The 22,283-nt window shown below is 39.5% G+C and overlaps 1 protein-coding gene across 4 annotated transcripts in view; it reads right to left on the bottom strand.

Annotated features, from left to right (window-relative positions):
• Window positions 1-22,283, bottom strand: part of ADAMTSL1 (ADAMTS like 1) — a 1,125,968-nt gene that overhangs the window by 66,401 nt on the left and 1,037,284 nt on the right. For all 4 annotated transcript variants that reach the window (XM_058301906.1, XM_058301907.2, XM_071216754.1 and 1 more), the window contains 3 exons: window positions 18,566-18,694; window positions 10,959-11,138; window positions 7,266-7,400 (listed from right to left, as the gene is read on the bottom strand). In XM_058301906.1, the coding sequence (XP_058157889.1) occupies window positions 7,266-7,400; window positions 10,959-11,138; window positions 18,566-18,694 (444 nt within the window). The remainder of the gene's footprint in view (window positions 1-7,265; window positions 7,401-10,958; window positions 11,139-18,565; window positions 18,695-22,283) is intronic.

The raw sequence follows: 22,283 nt of genomic DNA, 5'->3' as shown, positions 1-22,283 counted from the left end.
ACTAACTCACCTTGTTAGTTGTTAAGACAACTAACAGGGAGAAGATGACTGGCAATGACCATCTCAAGGAACAGAGAGTCTGCAATTGTAAGCAAGAAAGTCCAATCTATCTTCCCCATGGGACCTAAGCCCTCTCTCAATTAGAGGTAGAATGGGCATCACCATCACAGAATCCTCAGGATTGGGGAATGAATGATGGACTAGAGTAGACTTACAGTTATTCTACTGTAGACTTGTGATCCTAGGAATTAGAAGAACTTTTATCATTGATGTGGAGGCAGGAGCCACTGGAGGTTCTGAGGGGAGGGAGAGGGAAAAATAAGTGTAATTTGGGAGCATTTTTGGGACTTGGGAATGATCCTGAATGACATTTCAATGACAGATGCAGGCCATTGTATATCATGTAATAACCTGCACAAATGTGTGGAAGAGAGTATAAACTACAATGTAAACTATAATCATTGCTTAGTGGCAATGCTCCAAGATGTGTTTATCAATTATGATAAATGTACCACACTAATGAAGGATGTTGCTGAGGTGGGAAAATATGGGAGGGCTAGGGTGTGGGGTATATGGGAATTCCCTATATTTTTTGTGCAACATTTATGTAATCTAAGTTTCTTTTAAAAGATTAAAAATAAAAACAGTATCTTAAAAAAAAGAAAACCATTAAGAGAATGGAAAGACAAGCCAGTGACTGGGGTAAAAAATACTGCAAATCATAACTAATAAAAGACTTGCATTCACAATATGTAAAAAAACTCTCAAAACTCAGTATTAGTAAATAACCAAATTTTAAAAATAGGGCAAAAAATTTGAAGAGACATCACCAAAGAAGAAATCAGGATGATGAACAAGCACATGAAAAGATGCTCAGCATTATTAGTTATTAGGGAAGTACAGATGAAAGCCATAGTGAGAAACCACCATGCACCTATTGGGAGGTCTAAAATTTCAAAAGCTATAGTAAGTCTTGGTGAGGATGTGGAGGAACTAGACCTTTCACACACTGCCAGTTGGTATGTAAAGTAGTACAATTACTCTGAGCACAGCTTGGCTATTTTTTAAAAATGTTAAACGAACACTTACCATACATATTATTCAGCTGCTTCACTCCTAGGTGCTTAACCAAGAGAAGTGAAGGCATATACTTATAGGAAGACTTTTATACGAATATTCATAGTAGCTATTTTTGTAGTGGACTGAAACTGAAATGCACCATCCTGGCCCTCAACAGGTGAATGATTAAACACACAGTTGTAATCTGATGCAATGGGATACTAATCAGCAATAAAAAGGAATGCATTATTGATACATATCACAAACAGAGAATCTCAAAATAATTATGCTGAGTAAAATAAGACACCCCCCCCCACCACATCAGGATTGCTTTTATGTAAAATTCTATAAAATGCACTCTCATCTACAGTGACAGAAAGCAGATCACTGATTACCTGGGATGGGGATGAGTAGGGTAGCAAGTTTGTAAGGGAACCATTACAAAGGGGTCTGAGATAACCTTTTGAGGTGACAGATATGTGCATTATCTTGATACTGGTGAAGGTTTCACAGATGTTGGTATTTGTATATAAATACATATCAAAACATTAAACTGTAGACTTTAAATATGTATAACTTATTGTAGGTAAATTCAATTTCTATGATACAGACATGTCAAACATATATACAAATGTCTGTATCTTAGAAATCAATTACAAAAAGAAAAATGCCTGTCAAAAATGAATAAAGAACCTGAATAGGCAACTTATAAAAGAATATAAATGACTGATAAGCATATAAAAAATCAAGATTATTGAAAATCACATAATCAAAGGAATAAACATGAAAATGTATTTATACCTTTTTTAGTATTATATTTAATACTATTGTGTATTCACCAATTAAAATGGTAAATGAAAAACTATTGGTCATATCTAGTGTTGATAAGACTGGGGGTGGGAATGGGAACTCTCATACGATACTGGTGGGTATTAAATGGATAAAACTTTTTTGAAGGGCAATTTGACAAAATATAGCCAAAAATTAAAATTATACAAAGCTTTTGCCACAATAATTCCACTTCTATGAATTGATCCTAAATAAACAGGGATGTACACAAGGATTTAGGAGTAAGGGTATTCATCATATCATTTTAAAAATAATGCTAAAAGAGTACACAGAACCTAAACATCCAACATTATAGAATTGATTTAATAAGATATGGAATTCCTACCAATGTGCGCATCAAAAATGAAAAAGTAGAAAAATATTTAGAGACAAAAAAAGTTGTTTGTTATATGCCACTTAAGTGAAAAAAGTAAAAAGCAGTATATAGAGCAGGATTCTTAACCAGGGGTCCACAGACCCCCAAGGGGTTCATGGAAAGATTTCAGGCGCTCCATTGTTTGAACTGAGAAAAAAATCAGCTTATCTTTATTTTCTCTGACTTCTAACAGAGTTCTAGCATTTCCTTCACTTATGAATGCATGCAATAAATAAATTACAGTAGTCATTTTACGTGACTGGCAAAGGGTCCATGGAACAAAGAAGGTTAAGAATCCCTGATATAGAATATGATTCATTTTAAGCAAAAGATATATAATAGGTGTATTAATACCTAAGAAAAAAGTATTTGCACTGGTTATCTCTGTCTTAGGTAATTATAAATACTTTTCAGTTTCTTCTTTTTGCTTCTATTTTTCATTGCTCTACAAGGAAGATGTATTGCCTTTATAATACAAACTAATAAAAGTTATTTTTCAAAAAAAATCAGTGTTAATGCCCTATAAATGATACTGTGGGGAATATTTGTCTTGTGCCTTAGTGGCCAAAACCAATATTTAACAGAAGTCTGCAGAAAGGGTTAGGTGCTGCAGGGAGGCCTGCGATACTGCTACTCTAAACATGGAGACCTGCAGGGTACTGCTTGAGCTGGGACCCCACCAAAGGTGGTAGCATGGGTGCTGGCTTGACCTCTGGAGCAGCTGGCCGAGGATAGGCCTCCCTGCAGAAAGGACAACTATAAAAAGTAGCACCTGTCTTGCCTAGGACAATGGCTTGTTAGGTTGGGTCCATTCTGAAAGGCTGAGTCTCCACTGGGCATTTTCCACATCCAAATCATGTAGTCAAAAAGTATGTGAGAGGAACAAGGGACTCACTAATCCCATGTCTTCATTTTACAGTTATGGAAAGTGACGTCCAGAAGGGCCTATGCATGTGTAGCTCAATCAACATCCTTTCTTGAAAGTTGTAACAGTGTGGAAAGTGAAATAATGCATGTCTGATAAACAAAAGAGACATTCCTTCAGGGAATTCTCAACTTCAAACGTTACTGGAGAAGAGTTAGCTCTGAAATAAGGCTCTCAGAAACCAAACTCTTCTTCCTCCCCTTCCACCCATGAAAACATGAGAATCAAAGTGCATTAGTCACTGTCATTGTGCCATAGAGCCATGAAGTTCTCTGGATCTTCTGCAGCCATCTAACCTGTTACATGGGAAATAAACATACACCGGAATCTCATGACATGACTGGCAAATGGGTTTCATTCTACATATCAACTGCCATCATTTGGTAATAGCTGCTTGGAAGGAATATTAAAATGAATCTGAGGCAGCATCTGGGCTGAGTGACAAAGTGTCATGATCAATTAGAGAGGGCTGTCTTGGCTGTGGGAGGGGCAATTAATAGTATTTTTGCTACATATTTCTAACCTGGTCTAGAACATCTCTTTTTTTTTTTTTTTTTTTTACTTGTGGGTACATTTGTATATTCTTTTCTTTTCTTTTTTTTAAATTATTTATTTATTTATTTTTTTAAATTACATTATGAAAAATATGAGGTCCCATTCAACCCCACCGCCCCCGCCCCCCACTCCCCCCACAGCAACACTCTCTCCCATCATCATGACACATCCATTGCACCTGGTAAGTTCATCTCTGAGCATCACTGCACCCCATAGTCAATGGTCCACATCATAGCCCAGATAGAACATCTCTTAACCTCAAAATAAGGCTCCATCATAAAATCTCTCCCACCACCAATTACTCCTACAGAATGGCAGATTAATTTTTCTCAAACATTACTTTTACTCTATTAATCTCCTAAATAAAAACCCTCTAAAGGTTTGTTTCATTTCCCACATAGGAAGTCTACCACCTTAGTTTAGAAGTAAAGGCCCTCCATAATTTGACTCCACTTACCATTCCAATTTCTCAGCAACCCCATAAAAAACCTTGATTTTTTTTTTGCACTCAGAGCGCACACTATGGTCTGAAAGGGTCACTGAGAACAGTCAGGGATTGGAGTGATCCAAAAGGGAACAACTGGCTACTAATGGATCAGGATGTCCCTAGTTGGGGAGGCTCAAGAAGGAAGAAGGGTATTAGAATTCTTGGGGTGAGGGTCTGAGCCAAATTTGAGTAATCAAAGTCTAGCAGAGGTTTGCTCCTTTTGACGGCCTAGTTTATATCTCAGTTTAGAAGCACCTTCATCAGTCTTAAAGAAGTAGTATTTTACAGTTGTTTCTGAACAGATACTTGTTACATATCCCATACATTTTCATCTCTGGTTTGTCTTTTGTGGACCCTAGAAAATTATGTTCTATGCTAACTCGTTCCTGTGCCTGTAAATACAGTGTGGATAAGGCCTTCTGGTTAGATTCAGTTAAGAGACCTTGATTAGATTGCTTTTGATTGGGTTACATCAGTGAGGCATGACACAGGCTGGGTTTCTGCCCTCTTGGTGGGTCCTGTATAAATTGAGAACACACAGAGAGACTAAGAGAAAGGAAGCTGCCATTTTGATCCCGCTATGTGAGAGAGGCCTCTAGGTTCACCCACAGCAGCAAAAAGACAGAGAAGCCCTGAGAGGCTGAGAGGGATCCTGGAGTCTGGAATCAGCAGAGCACAGAGGCATGGAAAGAGGCCCTGAGAGGCTGGGCCCCCACAGCAGCTCAAGGCTGAGGGGACAAGCCCTGCCACATGCCTGATCATCCACAGCTGAACTCACAGAGAAAGGTTGTCTGAAAGAGACAAGCCAATGCCTGATCAACCACAGCTGAGCTCCACAAGACAGTGATCCTTGAGGGAAAAGCAGGGACCTCAGCAGAGATCGGCTGCCATCTTGTCTTGTCACCAGGATACCAGGATCACCAGCAGCTGACTTTGGTGAGAAAGGATCTCTGATGGTGCTTGATTTGGACATTTTCACAAACTCAGAACTGTGAGCTTTTACCCTAATACATTTTCCATTCTAAAAGCCAGCTCATTTCTGGGCCTTTGCATTGGCAGCCCTGTGGCAAACTAAGACAGGGTTCATAGCATCTTTTGAACCTTGCATGCCTGTTTCCCTTACTTTCTGCCTATTTAACCCCAGTCTGTCTCAAATGACTTACTTCTCAGAGTCCTGATCCTTGATCTCATTCCTAATTCATCCCCACAATTCCACAGAGATTTCTCCTGGTTCTTTAGCACTGGCAGGACACTGATTCACCACAAGTGTCCATTTTACCCAGGCAGATACATTCAGGGACTTTATGAATAGTGACTCACTGTCTCCTTCAAATGGAGCAGTCTGGAATGTGGACTGGGGTACAAAGGTGTCTCACCTACTAGACTTAAAAACCTTGTAAAGGAACAAAGCACCATAAACTAGCAACAGAATGCAGCAGCATAAAGCACAATAAACTCTTATCGCCTATAACTAAAATGAGACAAAATGTTATTCCAGATTAAGGGGGAAAGAAAGTGAAGCTATCATGGAAAAATGCAAGCAGGTTAACATTTCCAGCATGCTGAATAGCACCTCAGTGGCCCAAAGGAGTTACTGAATTTGGAGAAAATAAGCAATTGTTGTACACCCTGCTAGCAACAGGGCTACGATGAACTGTTACAACAATTTCTCAGAGTTATGAGTTTAAAATTTGAAAGTTTACAATGTACACATTTAAGTTGGAATAAACTTACCTTTTGTAAGCCAAAGAAATGGGCAATTTGGAATTTCAATGAACAAGATATGGGAAAATTCATCGTTAAGCTTCTATAAGTCATGGTAAACACAATAGAGCTGCTTGTTACTGTATCTCTGTCTTATTTTTTATCCAGATCAGAAATAGAGAAATCAGAAACTTTTTTCTAAATGTGGATAAACTGTGAGGAACTTTTGCTAATTTCAGATGATAATGAAGACTGATGTTAAATCTTTCTGTGCTCAGTCCTACAGATCCCAGGCACTGTGCCCATGGTGGTAGGTCATCACCAGTATAATTAAGGACCCATGGGTCTCCTGTTCCTTGCTGGGTGGTGGGGAGAAGAGGCAGAGAAAATTCAAAATTTAAGCTAAGGGAAAGATTCTGGCTACTGTTACCAACATTTGGGGCCACACATTAGTTAGTGTGAGGATTTTACCCCATTTTGTGGGCTTATTATTTTTAGGAGGTACCAGGATTGAACCCAGGGACCTCATACATGTGAAGCAGGTACTCAACCACTGAGCTACACTGGCTCCCCAGGTTTATTATTTATTATTATTTGGAAGTCAGAGAGTTCTCTTCCATCTTTACAGCTTCAAAGGTCATGATGGGAATGTGGTGGTCCCTCTGGCATCTCCAAGATTCTGGTGTGAGGGGCCCAGAAACTAGATGCCTGTGCATAACTCCCTGGGACCAGAGGGCACCAGCCATGTGGACAATAACTTGGTGAAGGTCCTCAGTGACAGAGCCAAGAAGGCTGTACCTGGCAAATCATTTAAACATTTGCCTTAGAGAGTCTGTCTGGATTGGTTTTAGGTTCTCTCTATAGAAGACTGGTCTAAACAGTAGTGCCTGGTTTTTGTTTTTTGCAGGGTGCTGATGTTGTAGCCATCTCTTTGAAAACCGTCTCTAGCTCTGGTTAAGTGAGAAGAGGTCATAGGTTTGTGGTATGGATGGCCAGGGGAGACACTGGAGCTTTTCTTTAGTGTTGTATCTTTCTTAAAGTTTAGTGAGCAAATCTGATTGAGAGGATCTGGACCATGACATCTGCTCAAGAAGATTCAGAAAGGTGCCATGTTGGAATCTAGACAAGCTAGAGTCCAGGCTAAGAACTGTGTTCACCTCATATGGAAAGTCAGCCAAATTTCCACCGGTGAATCTGGATTCTGTAGGCAATTTAGTGATTTCCTGTTAGCCACCCCACTGCTGCCTGTTTCCCACCTGCAAGCAGTCACCCATCCATAAATCCTGTCCAGTTCTGGATTTCTGCCCAATGTTTCAGAGGGTTGGACTCACCAAGGAGAACAGAATTCCCAGGATCAAGGACCAGCTGTGTTCCCAGAGGAGATGTCAGCACCGAAGGAAGGTTTGGTCCAGTGGCTGAAAGCAAGGCCCTGATGTCTTCCAACTGTGTGGGGACTTGGGGGGGATCTGTAAGAAGGCAGAAGGGTAAAGTCTAAAGGTTTTCTTGGGAAAGGGAGAGGTGGGTAGGCATGTAAGAGAATGTGTATGTGTGTGAGTGCGTGTAAGACAGGCAGTACTACTGTTGCTTTTAAAGGCATTTTTCCTACAGAGAGCATCCCCCTTGTATTGAGGAGGGTCTGAATTTCATAGTTAATATGGGATGCCTGAAACAGTAAGGTCAGTACTAAGAACCAGGCATATTAATTTCAGGAACTTCTTACTTTATACCACTTTATACTATAGCATCAGAGGGTCCCTATAAATTTGTGGGTAAATTAAATCATACTATATAGGTACTTTGTTTTTAAAAAGTCAACATTTCTTTAGCATTTACTATATGTTAAGGCCAATACTATATAGTTTTCATTCCTTTTTCATCTAATATAAGACAACATCCTTAGGAGGGAGGCCCTTTGTTATTGTCCCCACCGAGAGATAAACCACAGGAATTTATTTAAAAGGATCCTATGAGTGGATTTTTCTATGAAGGAAAAAACATGTAGTTGTGAAGTTAATTTCCTTTGTAGTCTGGATTTTCAGGCCCAAGCAGGACTCAGATAAGCAAGACAGGAAGTGAAGGTCTGTATAGGATGCTATGGAATTAAAAATCTTACGTAGACTAAGGTCTGAAGTCATCAGGAGAAATAGCTAACCTGAGCTAAATGTGACAAATGAGAACCACAGAGGTTCCTATTTATTATTATTTCCACTGGACAAATAATGAGGCAGGCACATACTGAACCTGTGGTGGGATGATTCCAGATTCTTCTGGAAAAGGAGGAGAATCCCTTTCCCTCTCCTTCTGCATCTCCTGAAGCACTGCAATTCTTACTCCCAACTTTTTCTCCAGAGCACTTGTTAGAGTGGAAGGAGAAGCAGGAATGTGACTCTTATAATGATGGTCATTTTAACAAGTATTCAGAGAGGGCCTAATATGTGCTTGGCACCTTGTTAGGTGCTTGTTAGGGGTGGTGGGTAGATAAGTCATGGTGGTACCTAAGTGTACTTCAGAAACATCCCTTCTGTCTATTCTGTTCTTGACTGAAAAAAGACCACTGCAAGCAGAAAACATTGATGAGCTTGAGTATATGTGTGGTGTGTGAGTGTGAGTGTGTGTGTGTATGTGTGTCTGGAGCCCAGGCCTAGGAGGAACTATTGCCCCCTATTGAGTTATGGTGCTTACTGAAGGGGTTTTCCTTCCTAATAACCCTTCCTTGTTGCCTTCTGCTAATGGATGTGTGGCGTCTACTGTAGCTTTGCCAAAAAAAGTATGTACGCTCTGTGAGCTGGTTCTTAACAGTATTCCAACTCTAAAATGGTGTAACTATAGACATGACACATACACTCACACACATACATGTGTGTGAAATTTAATTTTAAAATCTTTTTTTCGTTATTGTATAAGGTCAAACATCAGGCTTGGGTTTAAGAGTCCTCAGTTTGAGCTGTGCATCTATAATTTCATTAACATGGGCAAGTCACTTAATCTTTCTGAGCCTTAAGTTTCCCTCATCTACTCTGAAATTCCAAGAGCACTACTCTGAAATTCCATGATTTTAGGAATTGATGATGGCAGTTTACTCAGATCTCACCTCTCTTCCTCTTCTACTCTTTAAAATTCTTTCTTGTAAGTCAAGAAGCATTTGCTTATTTATGACCTAAGAGCAAAAAGGGGGAGCTATGTACTATCTTCTAAACAATGAGTTCTCCTAAGATCAAATGTCTGCCTTTCCCAACATCCTTAGCTACTACAGTATTTTCGTTTTCAGTGCATGTTCATTTTATCTTCCCAGGGAAACTGCACATTGTCCAAGGGTGGAGGTCACCTCTTGTAATTCTACTAAAGTTATACCAGTATACAGTTCATGTGGGATTTAAAGGCAATTCTTAATGAATGTTCATCTAATGACTGGATGAATAAATGGAAGTCTGTCCCATTACACTTCAAGTCTCCACGCTACAGGTTATGTCACAGAACTTGGCATGAAATCTCAGCTTCGTACATAAAATCTCTCTCTTTAAAAATTAAACCACATTTTCGCTGCTTTAAAAAGAGAGAAAAGAGACATTATTACTTCTACATTCATAAAATATTTATAAAAACTAACAAATTTTGATTAATAAACCATGATTTCTGATCAAGAAAAACTAAATCGTGATTCTTCCATCAAGTCTGATTAAAATGGGGAAGACGTTATGCTCTTCAAACACCATGTTCATGATCACCCTGTATTAGAGCTGGAATCCTTTAAGAACCAGTTCATAAAACACATACTCTTCATTGGCAAAGCTACAGTGTCAGCCACACATCTTAGGCTTTCATCTCTGTTACCAAAAAAGCAAAAAGGAAGGATTATTAGGGAGGAAAAGCCCCTCAGCACCATAACTCAGAGTGCAGGAACAGTATTCCCTGGGCTCCGGGCTCCATCTCACAATTCAACTAGATGAAATCCAACACACAACAAATGGGATCCTTCACTGAGTTGGTTTTCTGACTTCTAAGATGACTTGAGATTTATGCAGCTACTGGTGACATGAAAACCCATTTAGACCTCTGAGATCTGAGTGGACAGGGACTAGAGAATTTATGCCTTAGGATTTCAGCAAAAAGGGTTGTGAAAATAGAAATATAAAATTTAATTATTTTCTCCAGAGGAAGTCCATAATATATGTGTGGCATATTCATATTTCTTACGTTTTCCTTTTTACCTCTTTGAATGATAGTTTTCTCATGAGAAGGCTGGCATTAAGTGCTCTAATGATTGCTGTTTTTTTAAAGAGTAAGATAAAACCAAGCTCTGTTGCTCTATCCCAGTAACCCCTACACTCAGTGGGAAGAAAAGCAGAGTACCCTTAGTCCAGGAGACAGAAAGGATTATAGTTTGCAACATGGCTGAGTTTAGCATTGGGCAACAGGGAATGATGGGTGGTATTCCAGCAGTTGTTATTTTTAAGTATCTATTTTATGCCCACGACCATAGACTCTTTAATCAGGGGTCCTTATGTTTGGTTGGGCATGTGTTGGCTTTAGGTGGAATAGACTATGAACTTCCTGAAGTTATATGAAAAATTATTCATGTATGAATTTTTCTGGAGTCCACAGACTATAGTTTTCATCTGATTCTTAAAGAAGTTCTTCACATGGAAGGAGTGAAGAATAATTGCTGTAACTTTATAACCTACATTTGGCACACCCACCCCCTGTGATGTGGACAGTCCTTATTTTCCAGGTCTCCAAATAAAGAGACCAGAATTTAAAGCTTCTAATTAATATCTCCACTCCCCTACCCAACAAAGTTAGTAAGTGGTAGAGCCAAGGGTCAAATTCATGCCTGCCTGGCTCAAAAATCTATGTTCTCTCTACTGGGGAGTCCAAAGGTGTGGAAAAGTGGAGGAATATTTGTGTCACCTTTTTGTCCCTAACTGGATCAGGGGAAAAGAGGAGGTGGCAGGAAGGTTAGAGAGTTATCCCCAGTGGAGTCAGCTGCGGTGGGGGTGTGGGCAGCCTAGCCTTGAGGCTTTTACCTAGGACCAGCAGCTGGGTGTTCTCAGTCAGTTCTCCATGAAGATTGGCTGCCCTGCAGGAGTACAGACCCTGATCTGAGGAAGACACGTTCGTGAGCAGCAAGGTGCCCTCATGCAGATGGCGAGGGGAGGCCAGGTTGCTTTTATTCCTGAACCAAGTGACTTCAGCTTCAGGTACACCTAAGAAGGGAAAATAAACTCATCAGCCAAACACATTCAGGTGAAGCAGGAGGCATTTAGGGCCTCTTGGCTGGCCCTCACTGTGACTGCTTTGTAGGAAGCATCTGCAGAGGCATCTTCTTCCATCCTTTGGCCAAGCTAAGTAATGTCTCCTCTCAGTTGTCTCCAGAACTTTTGCCTTTTAAAATTTGCACTGATGAGTCAGAAAGAAGAAGAGTAGTTAGAAGATGAGAAAACAGAGTATCTGGTAAAGGGCACTTGCCAAGATAGAACAAGTGTGCCCAATTTTCTTAGTGGAAACATAAAAATGTAAGAATCAAATCTATTTACGAACAAAAATGACTTATCTACAACTGCCTAAAACAGAATGCTGTCTAAAAAAAGTCAGACACAAAAAACTGTATACTGTATAATTTCATTTCTGTAAGTAAAAAACAAATGTGGTACCATAAACTTATGCTGTTAGTAATCAGGATTGTGGTTCGCCTGGGAGGGTGGGATGAATGGGGAGGGGTCATGAGCTGCTGGCAATGCTTTCTTTTTTTATTTGGGTGCTGGTTGGGCAGAGTGTGTTCAGTTGGTACCATTATGACATGTACACCTTTCTGCATAGATATTATACTTTAGTGAAAAGTTAAAAGCTATAGACATGTATCTGGAAAAAGACCTTGACCAAAAGGGGGAAATATTAAATACACATGTTTTTTATGGCTAAGAGATTTAAAAATGAGGTGGGAGGTCATTCCAGAGGTTACACTTATGCACATCTCAGGAGGATCTCATTGACTGCCACAGTAAACAATGCCTCAAACAGTGGGGCTCCTGAGGGCTCTAGAGATATCCAGACAATATAAGCAGGGCAGACAATCTCAGGAATTTGGCACCCTGTCAGAGGGCTTTACTTTGGAATATATGTTTCCCAATATATTAACAGACTCATTTATAATTTCCCTACACATGGCTCTTCTGCCCCTTTCATTTGAACCTATAATTAACAGTATACTTGTTAAATACAAGTCCCAGAGACTTAATCTTCAGTCTGTTCATATGCTGGTTGAGCCCCGAATCTCAGCAGAGTTGTAACACCTACTTTCTAGTTCATTGGACTTGCCCAGGTCAATTAACAAAAGGATGATGATGATGGACAACACCATCCCAAAAAAACAGAGAGCATCTACAACTGCAAGCAAGACAGTCCCATCCATCTGCCCCGTGGGATCTAAGCCCCTTCTCAGAAATGGAGTAGACATCATCATCCCCAAATCCTCAAGATTGGGGAATGAACAAACATAAGGGAGGAATGCAACTTTGGACTAAAGTAGACTTACTATTATTCCAGCAATGGAAGAACTTGTATCATTGATATAAAGGTAATGGGCACCAAAGGTTCTAAGGGGAAAGAGAAGGATAAATAGGTGTAACATGGGGGCATTTTTGGGACACTGGAATTGTCCTGCATGACATTGCAATGAGGGATACAGACCATTATACATTTTGTCAAAACCTATAAATTTGTGTGGGGCAAAGTGTAAACTATAGCCCATGGTTAGTAGCAATGCTTCAAAATGTGTTCATCAGTTGTAACAAATGTACCACATTAAATGAAAGATGTTAATGAGGGAAAGGTTGGGGCATATGGGAATCCCCTGTATTTTTTATGTAACTTTCATGTCATCTAAAGCTACTTTAAAACTAAAAAAAATAAAAAAAATAAAAAAATAAAAAAAAATTTTAAAAAAATTTAAAAAGCTACAGACAAATGAAAGTAGCTCTATCCTTAGGAGAGTTGACATATGCTTGTATTTTGGGAGGTCAATTATTCTCTTAGAATAAGAGAATATGAAATTGTGGTTTCAGTCACACCACAGTAAAAGAACGAGAAGAAAGAAAATCCTCTGCCTTCTCCACAATCTGAGTTTATTGTCTATATTAGTCAGGGTTCTCTAGGGTGACTTGGATTCTGCCTCTTTTTCATATCGAGGAGGGCTATACATTGATTTGGCTCAAATGATAGGATAATTGATGCTTAAGTGCAGCGTAAGGGCCAGGCTATAGCCATCTCTCTCTATACCTGGAACAAAGATGCAGGTGAGGTGGGAAGAACTGAAGAACTTTTCATTGCAGCACCAGTAGAAAGAGCAAGAGCTTCACTACGCCCCTTGGTGCCACTTGGACTTTGGACCCAGAGATGTGTTTTTAAGCTTTTGTTTTTAAACCCACAAATTCAGGAGAAGGACTCTGAAAAGCACACAATCTCTAAGATGAGCTGAAGCTTTTAATAGCGAGAGACATAGTAGCAGAACTGGACTACGTGGTCTCATTTCCATCATCAAACGGGTAGTGCCTAATGAATGGGGGGCTGAGCACTCTCTCTCCATGACAGAGTCAGTGGCACAGGATGTCTTTCAAGACTATTGGAAATTGTCTCTCAGAATTAGACTCAGAGAGAGCCTATGGCCCTGAATCTTTCTCTGGTAAGGCCTGTACTCCTGGCAGGGCAGCTATAAATACAGGGATGGGGTGGAGGGGGTGGAGCAGGAAAACATGACAAAGTGAGTGAGTGGAAGGAAGGGAAGAAAAACGACAAGAATCCAGGGATGGAAAGAGACCTGGGAGCTGCTTCTCACTTACCCAGGAATTGACCGTAAGCTTATTCCAGTCCTGTCACCGTTTTGCTTCATGCCCCATGAAATTGGGCAATAGAACGGTATAAACCAGGGTATTAAAACAGTATAAACCAGGGTATTTACCAAGGGATGAATTCCTCAGGTGAGAGCAGGGGGTGTTCAAGGGAAGTAAATATATTCAGGATAGCAAAGGGTGGAAGGAAGTAACCTCTCATCTCTGTAAAACTTGACCATACAAAGGAGCAAGGACAGCAGTGGCAGTGTAAGAGAAATTTGGTAGGAATAATTCTTGAATATATTTATTAGGGAGTCTCTCTCAAACACTCAAGCCAATGCTCAGTTACTGGTGCTACATTTTGGGCATTTCTTATCTGGGACTATGAGCCTAAGGCACAGAAAGACAAGGAGATGATTTGGAACCACAGCTAATCCTCCTTCTATAACTGACATGTAAACATAATCAGAAGAAGGAAATAAGAAAAATAAGTGAGGTGTCATAGAGCTCTGTTTTCGTTTTTCAAGAGATGACAATGATGCTTTAGAAAACTTTTATCAGCCCTCACATGTGCCATTGCGTCCCTTGAAAAGAGACTAGACACATGTACTTAATCCTGCATCCAGAATTGGACCTCAGAAGGGTACACAGTCAGGATCTAGGCAAAAATATCTTGAACATTTTAGGGGGAGAAATAACATTGACTGAACATTTGCTATCAGCCAAATACTTTTAAACAAAATCACTTATTTTCCACTTTTCCATTTTGCTCCTATGAGACCTATACCATTATTAACTTCATTTTATAGATGAGAAAAGGGCCCAAAGAGATGAAGTAGTCTCCCTAAGGTCACATCAGTGTGGATCCTCTCTCCTGCTCCTCACACCATGGCCAATCAATATCCCACACATGGCAGGGTACATCTGACACCTAGGATCCCCATCTTAGCAAGTACACAATGCTGCTTGCTATTATACTATATAGACTGCCTCTTTAGAGAGAATCAGAATTGCTGCATTGCTGTTTCTGAACTGTCAAATCCTTAAGTACTCAGCAGTTCCACAATTACCCTTTCTGCTGTAATTGTAACACCAAGATTGTTAGGAGAGAGGTTTCTAGAATCCACATGTGCTGACTTTGTTAGCTCTATACTTGTTCAGAAGCTTGGTGAGGTTGTGGGAAATTATTTTTTTCCAGCCTATTATGATGTCACAGCACATTCTATCAAAAGAAACATCTGAAAAAATGACAGAAAACAGAATCTGCCACAGAACAAAGTCCAAAGCTATGTTGTTGACAAGTTTCTTGGAGAGGGTCCACAATCTGGACTCCCTGGTATTATGTTTATCTAAAAAAGAGAAGGAAAAACCTTCATTTACTTTTTCTCCTTTGTGGCACATCTTATCACCAACACAATGCTCTCCCTGTTGCCTGAGAGGATCAATAAATGAGTTCAGTCATACAGTTGTAACTTGATATGATTAAAGGGATTAGTGCCTTTAATCTCCACTGAGCTGCCAGGGAGGGTGCTGCCATAACATACTTTTAAAAATCCTAGACAGGATATACTTGTTAACTGGACCACTCGTAATACGTGGAAGTCCACTTGCACCATAGCAGCTTGTCAACATCTCAAGGTTGAGAGTCCATTGAAAGATGCACCTTGACACCATACATTTTGGGAGCCTCTTAGATCTGGTGGTAGGGGATGGCTTGATACAGAAAAAAAGAGGAAGGATACATTAACTCAAATGTCAGCTTTTGGCAATTATTCTAAAGAACCATGGCAGTCTGGAAAGAAGGTTTTTAGCCTTCTACGTTTCTCTGCACTGATTGTGGCAGAAACTCATAACTGCTCACAAAACCTGATTTCTCCTTTTTCCTGGGTACCAGCTAGGCTACATTTTCCAGCATGCTTTGTAGCTGAGTGGCCATGTGACTCAGCAGGATTGGGAGTAGTGATGTATGTTAGCCTTTAGGGGTGGCTCTTAAAAACCTTCCTAAACATCCTCCATACTTTGTTTTTTCTCTTTCTGGCTGATAGGATGGCCATAAATCCCAGGGAGAACTTGGAAGGCGTGAATTCAAGATAGCAGAGCCACCAGCATCCTGCGACTCTGAATATGCATGGGGTAGATTCTCTTCAGCTGACTGTGAGCAACGTCCTTAGATCCCTAAGTAAGCCATTATAAACTTCTACTACATTTGAGCCATTATACAATGGGGGGTCTGCCTGCCACAGAGTCTAACCTACACTGATTTACTGTCTATCATTGACTCCTGAACTATTTATTTTGGAACCACCAGTACTGCCAATTTTATCTTTTAAATAAATTCCTCAAAATCTTCCTTTGCTCCTAGGATAAAATCTCAAACTGTACTATAATTTATGAAAGCATGTCAGGTCCAGCTTCTCTTCTTTTTCTAAAATTGTAACCTATGTGTCTGTGACCTAAGCAGAACTGATATTCAATAATAATTTTTACAAATGAATAAAGTGAATGAATCTGATATTAAATCCTTATTTAACCAGGCTTTTGTTATGGAGCCCCATTTCCCTGCCTACTATCAGAGTCTGGGTCATTAATTCCTTGTAAGCCATTAGGAAAGTTACTGGGGCTTAGAGAATTCTACCCAACCCAACAAGAGTTCACTAAATCCCCTGACTTGACAGGTTAGAAATGACCAAGAGTGGGGAGAATGCCATAAGAATCCCCAGTAGCAGGAAACTAACAGTAGTTCTTTCTGCTGTTTGACATTACAACTGTCAGTATTTTGACTGGAAACAGCTCAATGAAGATTTGTTTGTCCAGCAAATTCACCAATCAACTGTATAATAAAAAACAGGTCCTTCCCCACCCACTTGGAACAAATATCTTAACAAAAGGTATAATGACAGAAACACAAAGAATTATTTTAGTTAGCTATGATTAATATAAATGGTTCTGTGGATAAAAATAAAAATAAAGAATGGCCAGGCAAAAACGACATAACCACCTATGGTCTCATTACAGGGTTATCAGGCTGAAGTGCAGGAAACAGGGCCCCAGGTGACATGAAAGTGTTGGTCAAAACTGTTCTTAGTGTCCAAGCTTCCCAGAGTACATACATCCCACCTGAACTCTGGTTCTCTCAATTTCAAATGCCCAATTTCCTGGATTTGCTGCCATCTCCTCTCCCATTCTTTTACTCTCATCAGTCCCAACTCTCAAAGAAGAGACTCAGCAACGTCTGTTAATGACTCCTCTCAGAGATGTATTCACAGTGATCAAGTGTGGAGGGACAGATCTCAAAAAGGGCTCTACTGACATCATCAAACTCGGCACAGAGGGCAGCTCATTCATGAATCAGGAGTTCTGTCTCAGCCCCCATTTGGGAGTAGAGGGTCTGAAGGGATCTGGCTCAAGGAGGTTTCATGATGAGGCTGGACTCACAGGCTAAGGCAGTTTACAAAGAAGCTAATATACAATTTCAAAGCTAGATTTAAAGTTCAGGTTTCCTAGATCTACCAGAACATTTCAGAGAAAACCAGACCTGGCTACTCTCTGGAGAAAACATCCTCTTGATTAATATCTTCCTCCTACTTATTTAAAAATGTTTCTCCGCCCCCCCTCCCCCCAGGTCTTATAAATTACAAATTGAGATAAATTCACAGATGATGGGACTGATATCTAAGATGAAGAAACTCCCAGAGCAGGGGTGCCTTTGTCATTCTACCCTGGAGATAGGATATATCTGGGAACCTGGGTTTGGGTGATGAGATGCCACAGTTGGGTATATCTGATGAAGACACCAAGCAGGAGATTTTAGCTGGCCCCTTGCATCAAAATCATTCATTTTTTCTTTCTTTCGTGGGAGAGAAAAGCCCTAGGGAGATGCCACAAAGTTGTAGTCCATGGGAAGGAGAATCAGGAGCTGAGCTTTGTTGGTTTTGTTTATTTTTTAATTGAGGGTAAATACCTTTAGAAAGAATGTATCACCAATCCCTACTGTCCACTATTCCTCCTATTTCTTTTTACCTGCTGGTCCCTGTACCCTTGAGTGTGCAAAGCCTATCTGAGGGCAATGCCTATTTCACAACACCTAATAGCACTGGTTGTTTTCTTTAAGGACTCCTACCCACTTCTGATATGAGTAAGCTCCAAATTCCTACAGGGCTTACCTCCGCTATCTCTCTCATATTTATGTACTCCTTACCTCTCCACCACCAATGCTCTGAGTTCAGTACCTCCATTACCTCTGTTCTGAAACGCTATGATGACTTCTTAACTGACCTGTCTATAGCCTTTCCCTTCATCTTCAGTCCATTTTATATACTGCTGGGGGCTTACTCTTCTGGAAGCTTGGCTCCCCAAGGTCACTCTCTATCTGCCTTTGAAGTCCTTGACCAGGCACTCGAGGTCTCACATGGTCCAGGTGTGATCCAGCTTGCTAAACTTTATTCCATCCATATATTTCTCAACCCTGGGTGCCAGCCAGACTAAACACTTCCTGTTCACTGAATAGTATTGAGGCTTTCCTATTTCCATGACTTTTCTCACACTTTTTTTGTCTACTTGGAGTATCCATTGTCCCCATCTTTGCATGTTCACATACTATCAGTGTATAAGACTGAGATTCAAACCACCTCTTCCACCTCATCTGTCCCAATAAGAGTTAATTTTTTCCTTCCCAAAACTTTTATAGCACTTTTTCTACTTTCAGAGTGGTTGAGGCTCATTTCTTATCTTTCCTAGCACCAAATTCCTGAGAGTAGGAGCTCCATTAATATTTGCATGAATGAATAAACAAAGGAATTTCTCACCTGCAACTTGGCAGTTAATTGTCACATTCACTCCCTTCACTGTTTTGATAGTGCTTCCTATATCAATTGTGATTGCAGGCTCCTCTGTGTTGATCACAGTCAAGCGTGACGTTTTCACTAGTGGCTTTCCTGAAGGTGAGAAGGAATGCAAAATTTTTATTGGACAGTGGCTGTGACCTTGGGGAATTCTTCTGAAATATGGAACTACTAACAATGAATATCTGATACAACAGGCTTTTTCTGCGAACCTTGCTTTCTTTTGAAATAATTGCACCTGCACAATATAAAGACAACCCACCCACTTATCTACCTACCACAGAGTTGTCAGGAAAAGAACAAGCATGGAAGAGTCTGAGGAACATAGAAAACAAGTTGGGATGACTTGTGAATGTTATCATTAACAGATTATCCTGCACAGTATATATATATATATATTTTTTGATTTTGAGAAGGAAAAATGGTTTATTGACGGCCGGCCGGACTCGGGAGCTTTTTGTTTGAATCCCGAGCCCTGAACAAGATTTTCAAACGTCTTTTATACAGAGTACAGTATATTTTTAAAGATTATTCTTTTAGTTAACCTTTTTTATTTTGGAATAACTAATAATTGAAGATTCATGTTGAGTTGTAAGAAATAATAATCGGTGTACTCTGTAGGCAGTTTTCCCCAATCTTGTAAATGAGAGCATAATGTCAGGACACTGGCATTGATAAAGTCAAGATACAGAACATTTTCATCACCACAAGGATCCCTCACATTGGCCTCACTCTCTCCTGAACTCATGGCAACCACTTATCTGTTCTCCAATTTTATAATTTTGTCATTTGAAAAATTTCATATAAATAGAACCATAAGTAACCTTTTGTGATTGTTTTTTTTTTTCCCACTCAGAATAATTCTCATGGATTTTTCCAGATTATTGCATGTATTAATAGTTCACTCTTTTTTGTTGTGAGTAGCATTCCATGGTGTGGATGCACTATAGTTTGTTTAACCATTCACCTGTTGAAGGACATCTAGGTGGGTTACAGATTTTAACTCTAGTATAAACATTCATGTAAAGATTTTTGTGCAAACTTAAGTCTTCATTTTTCTGGGATAAATGTCCAGGAGTGCAGCCAGTAGGTCATATGGTAGTTGCATGCTTTTTTTTTTTTTTTTAAAGAAACTGCCAAACTGTTTTCCATTACATTCCTACCCGCAGGGTAGGAGTGATCCAATTTCTCTGCATCCTCTCCAACATTTTGTGTTGTCACTATTTCTAAGTTTAGCTCTTCTGACAGATGCATAGTAATATCTCATGTGATTTTAATTTGTACTTCCCTAATGGCTAATGATGTTGAACATCTTTTCATGTGCTTATGTGCCATCTACATAGACTCTTTGGTGAAATGTCTCTTCATGTCATTTGCACATTTTCTAATTCGATTGTCTATTTTTTATTGTTGAGTTTTGACAGTCATTTTATTCTTGATACTAGTCTTTCTTCTGGTGCACAGTTTGCAAATGCTTTCCCTAAGCCTGTAGCTTGAAAGTCATCTTATCAGAAATAATCTCTTCTCTCACAACAGTTTCTTCTTATGACAGTTAGAGGGATCTTTAGAAAACACAAATTGGATCAAATAATTCCTCTGCTTAAATTACCCAGTGGTGTCTTTTTTCAGTGCAATTAGAACAACATTTCAGGCTCCTTTCCATGACCAAGTATCCCCTACACATTCTGGCTCCTGTCCCTGCCTTCCTAAGACTACATTCCCCATCAATCACTGTGCTGCCACACTGGCCTTCCTTGCCTTGGAACAACACATCAGCATGCTTGCGCTGGCTGTGCCCTTGCCCCTATGTCCTCCACCTCCAGATCTTGCATTACTATCTTCAACTTGTCATTTAGGCCTCCAGGCAAATATCACCTCTTCTGGGGCCTATCCTAATCACTCCATCTAAAGCATTTCTCCCCTTCACACCACTGCCAGTCACTGTGTATCTCATAATCAAGGTAATTTTCTTCATAAGCCAATAGAACTATTGGAGTGTATCTTATTGGTCTGCTCTCTTTTCCCATCCCTCACCATGTAATCACCATAAGAGCAGGGATCATGTCTGTTCTGTTCTCTTTATTACTATCACTTAGTCCTAACAAATAGCAGGTTCTCAAAAAATACCTATTAAATGAATATATGTGCATGTATATATATGTGTGTATGTGTTCAATGTGCATTTTCTTGATTTGTTTTGTTTTCATAACAACTCTTGAGAAGCAGGCAGGTAAGAGATTACTATCCTTCTAAATAAACTAGCAACTAAGGCTCCATGATTTGTCCAAAGCCACAGAGCTAGCAAGTGGCAGGGCTGGACTGGATCCCAGATCTCTGACCTAAAGTCCAGCGCTAGGTTCCAGGGGGTCCTCATCTGTGGACTAGCTGTCTTAGAATCCCCCAGAACATGGGTATGAAATAATTAGAATAAGCAAATTCAGAGTCAGAAACTAGAATACAGGTTATCAGGGATTGGGGTTGGGATAGGGAATGGGAATTAAAACTTAATTGGTATAGAATTTGTGTTTGGGATGATGGAAAAGTTTTGGTAATGGATGGTGGTGGTGATCGTAGGACAGCATTGTGAATGTAATTAATACCAATGAATTATACATTTGAATGTGGTCAAAAGGGGAAATTTTAGGTTGATCTGTGTTACTAGCATAAAAATTTAAAATAAAACAACATAGCACTGTGCAATACAAACAGGGAACCCTAATGTAAACTATAGACTACAGGTAATATAATTATAGCATTGTTTCATCAATTGTAAAAAGTTACTGCACTAATGCACAATGTGAAGAATAGGGAAAACTATGCATAAAAGTGGTATAGGAGAACTCTGTATTTTCTGCATGATTTTTCTTAAGTCTACAACTTCTGTAATACAGTAAAAAAATAGAAATAAAATAATCTGTCCTGCTATAATACAACAGTTGTCTCACTGTGTTATAAAAACAACTATGCCAAAGGGAAAAAGGAGGTTAGGGACCAGAGATTTCCAGACTCACAGTTAGCAAGTTATTTTTCCTTCAGGAATTTTCATAATAAAGGTGGTTTTTATAGCTGCAAGTGTATAGTCATAAAATTCAAATGTCATGGAATTAAACCCAGTGCTTAATTAATTATATTGAGCTTTTTCACAAAAGTAATGGCCGTGGCTTTTCCCCTCCATCACTAGAGGTACTGTGCTAACAGGTTACTTATACGTTCTTATATTCTTTCTTCATAATCCATTTTTAAGACAAAGAATAAAGTTACCCAAGTATTTATAATCAATGTAATGAAACAACGTTTCTGAATGACCCAATTCTTTTATATCTATTTAAAAAATACTGGTGTGTATACTTTGAGAGCCATCCCAGACCTACTAAACCTCAATCTCACATAGTAGGATAGATACTATAATCTCTATTTATAACTATTTTCTAGGTGATTCTGATATGTAGCCAGGTTTGATAATCAATGCTTTGTACTCTTTTAGTTATTCTTCATCTGGTTCCTCTGATTCCTAGAGAGAACACTGGAGATTTCTTTTGTGAGACCATTAGTTCTCAATTAGAAATTTTCAGTTGGATCTATTATTTCTATGAGCCACAAAAAAATCAGTATAAGTTTATTTTCAATCACCTAGATGACCACTTAATAATTGAGTACTGCCAAAGGACAACAGTGCCCATGT

This window comes from Dasypus novemcinctus, chromosome 8 (genome assembly GCF_030445035.2).
Source record: "Dasypus novemcinctus isolate mDasNov1 chromosome 8, mDasNov1.1.hap2, whole genome shotgun sequence".
Lineage (NCBI taxonomy): Eukaryota > Metazoa > Chordata > Mammalia > Cingulata > Dasypodidae > Dasypus > Dasypus novemcinctus.
Note: the sequence above shows the minus strand (reverse complement) of the source record. Positions and strands in the feature narration are given on the sequence as shown.